The following is a 9,050-nucleotide window of genomic DNA, read 5'->3' on the forward strand; positions in this document are numbered from 1 at the left end:
CAGTAAGGAAAGAATTTAGCAAAAAAAAAAAAAAAAACACATATGTACAGTCAACACCAAAAGTTGCCCTTCGTGTTAATCCAGTCTTACAGATGGATTTAACATACAGGTTTCAAATCAACAAACCTTTATTGAGGGTCGTTATGTGCCAGGCGTGGAGCTGGGCACTGGGGATCTAAAAATGAAAAAGACACAGTCTCTTTCAGTCTGAAAACATTTTTGCTGGCTTGCAGGTTTTTCACCAGATCCTCCCAGACTTACCAAAGCATTCCCCTTGACTTAGAACACTCAAGCCCTTCTTTTCAACCGATGTCCTTAATGCCAGAATACACACAGGGCAAGGAGAAGTGGGTGGTTATAGATTTCCACTCAATTTGGAAATTAACAGCCAGTGATGAAGCAAAAAGGTGCAAGACTGGGAATCAGAAAGCTCAATTTCTAGTTTCAGGACAGTCACTCATGCAACCTTGAACCAGTCCTGTGACCTCTTGTGTCTTCAGGTTAAATGGGTTGTTGTGAGGATAGTGAAAACATGCTAATCCACAGAGCTCTATGCACATGAAGGGATGCTATTTTGATGGGTTGAGGAAAGAATTCAGGGGAAGGCTGGTTATTGAGCTGTTTATGCCACTTTTTATAAAGCTTTAATAATGCAGAGAGCTGACGCAACTCAGCAGTCTTCCAGCCGACCTTATTGTATAGTCTGGGGGATTTGTCTCTGCCAGCATTGTACAATCAACTACAGAATTTTCTGTTACTGGGGGTCGGCAGTGTAGAAAGGGGTCCCCATTCAGAGCCACTTCTCAGTGGGAAGCCAGAACTTGGGAGCCTGGAAGAGTTTGTCCTCACATAGTCCTGACTCTATGGCTGACTTTGGACATGTCTGTAAGGGAAAAAACCATCCTTCTTTTGCTATTCAAATAAAGACATCAGAAGTTGTTTTCTGTTTGCTTGTTTATTTGCCCTTCTGATCATTTCACAGCTCAAAGCCAGTGCCTACTTTGAGGAAATTTTCAGCAATTATTATGATTTAATGGGTCTTCTTTGGCCAATCCCTCAAGGTAAATAAGAAAAGTGAAAAAAAAAATTAAAAGCCTCCTGAAACCACAGCCTTCCTTTGCCAAAATGTATTTATTAATTAAAGGACAGAGTCAGAAAAACATGACATAGCCAGCACTGTCATTCCCAAAAGGCAACTGAACCACAAAGCTAAGCACTGGAATTTACAGACTCCAGTGGGAGCTGAAAATTCCCAGATGTGAGGGTACACCCAGCATGCATGGGTCTCTTGAGGGTTTCCTATGAAGCATGCTCAGATACTGCCTTTGTCTCCACTTGGCTGTGTCTGCACCTCACAGACACAGCCAAGCCTTCTTCAGGTCTGACTATACCCTCTTCCTTCTGTTGGTTTCTCCTCCTTCACTCCCCAAGCATGAGTGGAGGGTGCTGTGTTTCCCCAGGTGCTGAGCTGTGAAAGTGCAGGGATAGAGGGGGTACCACCCCTCTCCAGACGTTCTCAGCGTAACAGGCTCCATTAGAAGAGCAGCTAGGTGGAACTGGTGGAAGACAACAAATCCAGGGAAATTTCTTTTTGAAGTTGCAAGGTGGCTCAGAGGCCTCCTAAAAGTTTTCCATCTTTTGGAAACATACACACACACACATGCAGAGATGTACCCTATCCATTTAGGCTGGCCCACATAGCAGACCTACATGATCGAATAGTTATAGTAGTTATGAAAGAGCCAACTGAGGACTTGGCTGGTGGTCCAGTGGTTACGACTCTGCGATTCCACTGCAGGGGATGAAAGTTCGATCCCTGGCCCGGGAAACTAAGATCCTGCATACTGCATGGCATGGCCAAAAAATTTTAAATAAAAACTTAAAAAACAAAACCAAAGTCACTGCACTTGAAAAAGATTGCTTCTTTAAAAAAGAGACCCAACTCCATGTGGAGTACTTAAGACAAGCTCACTGGGCTTGGTCCCTCTACTAGGGGGTTCTGACTAAGATGAGGAAACACTGATGCCATGAAACCAACCAGAGGGAAATGCCCTGTCTGCCCCCATGGTGAGCAGGCCCACGAGCTTATACTGTGAGCTCCGTCGAACCATAAGAAACATGAAGGGTTAAGAATTTGGGCTCAGTAGTCAGACTGTCTCAGACCCAACTTGTGGCTTCTCCAGTTACCAGCTGTGTGACCTGGAGCCAAGGTACCAAATTCCAATGTCACATCTGTAAAATGGTGATAATAAGACAGCCTGCCTCACTTTGGAAAGATTAAATGCATGTTAGATAACTTAACAGTCCTTGCACTGAAAAAGCACTCAGAAATGCCTAAAGATGATAATGATGATAAAGTCACATTCACTCCTGGTAACTCCTATGCCTGGTACAGAAAACTCACTCCATAAATGCAGAAAGTAAGGAACAAGGGTGCCATATACACAAACGAGGATAGGACACACGAATGAGCTCAAACTAGAGCCTTAATTGGACACAAAGCACTTGCTTCCCAGGTTTCTGTAACTCAGAATTCAAAACCTTTTAATTAGAAGCCTAAAATCCAAATTTCTATAGCAGCCAGGCAGGTAACATAAAAGAATGAACTGACGTTTAGAGTCTGAGACAAAATGGGGAGGTGTGACCTCCAGCAGTGAGGGGTAGCCCTGCTCAGCTCCAGAAGAATATCACCTCACTTTGAGAGAAGCCAGAAATCCAGACTTCCTTGTGAAATAGACCAAATCTTAAAACAACTAAGTCAATTTCTTTTAAAAAAAAAATTACCCTCAGGTCAAATAACACATAGCCCGCCAGTCAGATCTCAGACTGCCCGCTTGCCTCCCCTGCCTTAATGGAAGCTGCTCTGTATTTGAGTCTTCTTTTGAAATGTTCGCCAGGGGACCCATGAGACGTGAGCGCCTCAACGTCATCTCTGGGGTCCTGCTTCTCAAAAGATCCACGTGGACTTAGTTCTCCACTTCATGACGGTTATGCTTGACAGTATATACCCACCTAACGAGGGCTGCCTCACTCCCCAAAGGATGCTGATAATAAGTATGGATTTTTAAAGCATGATTGTTTTCTGGCTGAAATAACAACAGTCTCCAAAAATTCCTAACAACTTCCTCTAGTGCTGCTATTACGGCAATCTGGAGAGAGGCTGATTCCATAGTTCACGTAGCTTTGTTTTGTTTGGAGGGAAAGTCTGGCATTTTACAAAAATGTAGAACACTTAGCACTGGAATGACTTTTCCATAGTGCTGATTATTGTAGAGCAAGACACTTAACCATATGTCTTCGAAATGTGATTTTAAAAATTCTCTGCTAACCATAAAAGGCAAACTGCCCTCTAGTCTTTCCATATGAAGGTGATAATTTTCTGCAGGCTCACAAAAGCTGCATGGGTTGCAGCCCAGTGCTTAGGGGAAACCTCATCACAAACGAGAAACCTGGGCTCCAATTCAGCTCTGTCGCTTACTCACTAGCCATGACCTTGGGCAAGTCATTTAATTTTCAAGAGCTTCTATTTCCCCATCTGCAAGATAGAGGCCATGACACCCCACAGGCTGATTGGGAATATTAAATAAAATAGCATACATATGGGCATGATCCAAACCCATAATAGATAATTGTCGTCAGTGCTGATTGCATCTGAATCTCTGCTTCTCCTGCCACAAAATAGCACTCCTGCTTTTTTATTTATTTATTTTTTTTAGCACTCCTATTTCTGACCATGAACTGACCCCTTGGCAATGTCATTTACCTTCCTATTATTTGGCAGCTCTATGGAAAACAAAAGGACTGAGAAGCTATAACTGCTTCATATAAACTTTAGGTTCTGTGTCCACAGTGGTATGAAAACTAGAGGGTGGAGGACTGAATGAAACCGGTCAGAGAGGAAGAAAGGGAGTAGGGAAGAGGCAGGACCGGAGCCCTGGGAGCACTAACGTGGAAGGGACAGACGGGATGAGCCTGGGGCCTGAAGCACTGAAGGAGCAATCAGGAGCCCAGGACCACCGGGGAAACACTCCTGCAGACGCCACAGGAGGGCAGTTCCAAGATGGCGTGTGTGGCCTTTGGTGCTGTGAGGTCATGCTAAGAAGTCCTAGAAGGCCTGAAAGATGCCGCTGAGTTGTCAACAAGGGAGCAAGAGCAATCTGACTGGACTGGAGCACTGAGGGGACAGAAACCAGGTTTTGATGAGTCCTGTCATGTCTACATGTTGAAAATCTGGTGACGACAAATTTAGACAACTGACCCTTCCCTGGCAGCTCAGCTGGTAAAGAATCTGCCTGCAATGCAGGAGACCTGGGTTCCGTCCTTGGGTCAGGAAGATCCCTGGGATGTCCATATTTTCAAATTAAAAAAACCAAGGTGATTAGAAAGTGGCGAGACAGCCTTTTTCTGTGCTTCCTTCTGAAAGCAACAGGAAATAAAAGATGAAAAGCAGGTAGATCTTGCTGCTCAAAAGACTGTATCACATACAGGTAGCCCCGAATCCTGACCGAGTTCCATCAGTTCACATCTCGCGAAAGGGATGTTAGCTAGCTGAGGTGTAGTCATCTTGTGTTGATAGTAACACCTAGAATACGACGAAATCTTTCCCAGCATTGCTGCGCAGCCACTTTTCCCTTCTAGTCCTGGTATGTTGGTTGAGTCTCTTCCCTTGGGAGCTGCCAGGGTCGCCAGGTAACTCAGGAGCTCGCCACCATCCTCTCTAAGCCGGGACATTGCAGACTGTGGCTGACGTGCAACCCCGCTTCTTTTCCAGAGCATAGGAAACTTGGAAACATGACTGTGACCGTGAAGAAGACCGCGCCCTCTCCCGAGGCCGTGCAGATTCTCTACCAGCGAATGAGATACGAGTACGAGTTCTACCACTACGTCAAGGAGCAGTTCCACCTGCTGAAGCGCAAGTTTGGGCTCAAGCCTCGCGTCAGCCACCCGCCGCTGAGACCCCAGTTCTTCATTCCAACCCCACTGGAAACGGAGGAGCCGATCGATGACGAGGAACAGGATGATGAGAAGTGGCTCGAAGATATTTATAAGAGGTGATGCCAGCGCTGTGTTGCCTCCAGTGGCTTAATCTCCCTTTCCAGAAAGTTTGTGTGTGTGTGTGTGTGTGTGTTGGGGAAGAAAAAATCCTTAAGGGACGAAATTAATGCTTCACAGCATTAAAAAGAACAAACGTTCCCACAGGTTGGGGTCATTGGGAGATGCCCGGTTTTGCGGGTTTTATTTGTTTTAATTTTATTCTGTGTTTTTCTGGCTCCTTGGGTCCTTCCCAGGTACATTAGACTGCTCCATCACAAGGCATCTTGTCATAAAATAGCTTTTCTTCCCCTAGTATAAATGAGAGAAGAGGGAGAAATAGAGCCTACAGCCCAGTAACTCATCATTTGTCACCTGTAAAAGTATTACCTTGGTGGTTGAAAATGTCCAGACTTGTATATTTCAGTAAAAACACAAAACCACTGCAGACACCCAGGAAGCCTACTCTAGAAGGCTCTAAGAGGAAACAGTAAGACAGATAAGGACATCAGAAAGGGAGGATGTCCCTGGATAAGTGATTTCTGCCCACACGGGTAGAATTCTGCCCCTGGTCCATCTCAAGGGACACTTTCACCCAGAGCAGCACATGTATTGTCTCTGAAAGAGCAAGTCGGCTTCTGCCACACCTTCGATCAGTCCAGAGCCTTGAGTACTTCTCAAGGTCAAAGTGCGTGGCAGCCTCCATTGAGACATTCTGTTCACAAGTTCCATTCTGCCAGACTTCAAAGTAGCATAGCCGGGAAAAGAATTTGTTGGCCGTGTAAGGAAGAGCATAGGCAAGACAGATGGACTCTGAAGGACATGTGGTCTAGGAAAATGGCATGACTGTGTCCTTTCTCCCTGGTACGAAACATCTCATCAGCGTTGTTTTACCTGGAAATCCAGGAACTGATTGTAGCTCTGACACTTGACTCCTGTGGCCTAAGTTCTAAGCCTGACCACAGACAGGGCATGACCTATCAGGCACACCCCTGGCCAGCAGGGTCCCAAGTAGCTGGTACCTTTCACCTTCTGGTCCCTTAAGAGGTACGTGTTTTGGGTGGAAGGTGGTACTGAGTTCTGTGCAAGCAGCAAAGTGAAGTCCACTTATTATGGAAGCAGCTCCCTCCTGAGAAGCTCTTACTAGGAGGTCAGTAAGAAAAGCAGGAGCTTCTAGGTAAGAGACTGCTTGGCCAGCTTCATGAGTAAGTGTCTGCCCCCAAGGTAATCTGAGTAGAAGCTGGGCAGGCCCATTCCTCTAAATATCTCCTCCCGAGCCCATTCCCATCACCTGCCCTCCTCCGTGATGCCTTGGTTCAATCATCAGCAATCTATTTCTTTGGATTTTGAAATGTCTTCATCTGTGACCATCCCCTTCCCAAAACATGTATACGTCTGGGCAGATAATACGTAGTCGGCCTAGAAGCAGCAGTGCAGGGGGTGGTGGCAGGCAGGATACTGGGGACAAATTTTGTCTCCTTCAGGTTTTTTCCCCTAGAGCCAGCCCTTCAGGACACTAGCAAAGTGTGAGTTGGGAATACTTCACAGTAAATAAGACTCAGACTTTACACAAGCTACACATTTTCTACTTTTCAGAAACCAACAAGTCTCTCTAGAATTTTTTCTTCGTTCACTAAAATTGGACGGTAGCCAAGATATAAAGCAAGTCATTTGGAACCTGTCAAGTGTGCACTAAAGCTACTTTATCATGAGATGTACTGAGAAGGCTCCACCCCGCAGGAGTCCAGTGAAGGCTGGGACCACAGAGGCACAGAGTCCAGCATTTGGCCACTTGTGAGCCTCCTTTCTGTCTCAGAGAAGTGGGGCAGGAAAGCAATGCAGGGAAATGTGCTTAGAAGAGGAAATATCCTTTGTCCTGTTTAGAGAGACCAGGGCCCTATTGTTAGACTTATTTTAAAAGTCAACCCAGAGAACAGCTATCACAGTCAACATAAGAACAAGAGCTGTTGCCTGGTACATTGTGAGTCACTTCTTTGAAATCGCCTATAAAGAACAATCCTTAGTTTACACACTGTGCAATCCCACTATCTGAAAATAAGGTCCGCTGAGTGTTCTCTGCTGTTGTCAGAACATCAGGACAATTGGTCATCTTTAAAAAATACATCCTCTTAATGCAAGTGCATGTGAGCACTTCTACCTGTGTGTTCAAAAGCAATTATTGTCAGCAGTGATCACTGTAACATCAGAGGCTGACTGATTTACTTACCAGGACTTGATGTAATTTTGCCCCAACAAACAGCCTCTGGGCCCTAGAAGTCAAGGCACTTCATCAGTTTATCTGGCACACATGACAACATTTCTTTGGCCCTGAGCCCAACACAGTTTGTACTTCATGAAATATATTGTACATTTTACATAGTTTAATTTAAAAAATACATTTTAAGCTGGTTGATCTTTGACTGCCTTATTTATTATAACCTTTCAGCACATTCCAAGGTTTTAGTTACTCAGGAAGGAGTTAATTAAAATGATTTTATTTTGGTCTGATGGATGTTTTTTAAAAGGAAAATTATTATTATGAACCTTCAGCCTACTTTCCTTGAGTGCCCTAAAAGTGCTTGTAAATCGTTTTGTTTTTGTTTTTGTTTTTTTTTCAAGAAGAAAGAAAAAATGGTATTTGACATTGATGGAAATTCAAAAGTATATATGGAACTGAAACATTAGCTTAGCTAAAATAAAAGCAATCTGTGTTTGAAATGAAGTGTTCCTTAACTTATTCATTGCCCCTGTAAATAAAGGAATATAAATAAGTTGACATTTTTTCCCGTTCTGTTGATAGCTGGAAAGAAAAGTGCCTGCAGATCCTCACTGCCCCCTCAGCCCGCTTAATGGGCCAAAGCTCCTTCCTTGAGATGTGATTTGGGGAAAGACGCATTGCTAAAAATCTGGAAACGCTCCTGTAATGACACTAAGTGACTGCTGCTTGTGTTGTCACGTGCCCTGGTTGGTTGGGTGTGGGGGGGTGCTGGGTTGGAATCCGCAGCCTTGACAGGAGGGATCTACACCGCCGCCTGTGATCACATGGGAAGATAAGGCTTGCCCTCTCAGGTGGTTTGATGTGTACTCTGATCTCTCTCCCGAGACATGTAGTGCCTCCACAGCTGGGTTACTCTAACCTCCCAAGATGAGCAGCTTCGGATGCAGAAATGCTCTCCCTGAGAAGTTTCTCTGGGACTTACAGAGACACAGGGAATCTCCATGCTTTCTAGACACTGGACATTCCAGTCCGACTCCACGTGACTGTTTCATAAAAGAACCAGAATCTTGGTACTAAATGAAAGCAAAATCTGTTAGGGTAAAATATAACATGCTTTACTTCAAGTAAGAATCTGAGAGTCGTAAACAGCAAAGTGATAAGTGGTTACCTTTCTTTATCACTTAATTTGCCTGTAACCCGGTCACAGGCTGTCTGAGTGCACTTTAAAGGCAAAAGGACTAAACAAAACTAAGATTCTGTCCCACTCTGGAGCTGCTTGTGTGGTCTGAAGTTCTTTATAAATGGGCTGTTACCTGCAGGCCTATCCAATGAGCTATTTGGCCTCAAATGAATTTTATAGGTAATGGCAGCATTTCTTAAAAGGCAAAATGATGATCCATAGCCATTCAGGAAAAAGATTCATGTCAAAATGGTGAAACTCCCTTCAAGTAAAAATAAAGATTTATTTTACTAAAATAACTTACTTCCATCTGGTAACAAAGAAAATGATTTTTTAAAGTATTCTGAATATCCTGCAAAAGAAAAGGCACGTTTAAGCTAAAACCAGGGTTAAGAATCTGTTTAAATAACACACACACACACACGGAGCTTCTTTCAGCTCAGAAAGCTCACTGTGGTGTAAACCAGTGTATTCGTTTGCTAAAGCTGTCATAACAGAGTTCCACAGAATGGCTTAAACAACAGAAATTTATTTTCTCACAATTCTAGAGGCTGGAAATCTGAGCTCAAGATGTTGGCAGGATTGGTTTCTTCTGAGGCCACGCTCCTTGGCTTACACATG

At 44.2% G+C, this 9,050-nt stretch overlaps 1 protein-coding gene across 2 annotated transcripts in view; it reads left to right on the forward strand.

Moving 5' to 3' along the window:
* The window catches only part of UST (uronyl 2-sulfotransferase), a 317,125-nt gene extending 309,376 nt beyond the window's left edge, over positions 1–7,749 (forward strand). Inside the window, exons 8-9 of one of the 2 annotated variants that reach the window (XM_014477904.2) lie at positions 4,772–5,051; positions 6,628–7,749. In XM_014477904.2, coding sequence (XP_014333390.2) covers positions 4,772–5,051; positions 6,628–6,727 — 380 coding nt within the window. In that variant the 3' untranslated portion in view covers positions 6,728–7,749. Of the gene's footprint in view, positions 1–4,771 lie in introns of both variants that reach the window. The other variant, XM_070376839.1, reaches the window with a different exon arrangement.
* The last annotated feature ends 1,301 nt before the right edge of the window (positions 7,750–9,050 follow it).

The sequence above is a fragment of the Bos mutus genome, chromosome 9, assembly GCF_027580195.1.
Source record: "Bos mutus isolate GX-2022 chromosome 9, NWIPB_WYAK_1.1, whole genome shotgun sequence".
Classification (NCBI taxonomy): Eukaryota; Metazoa; Chordata; class Mammalia; order Artiodactyla; family Bovidae; genus Bos; species Bos mutus.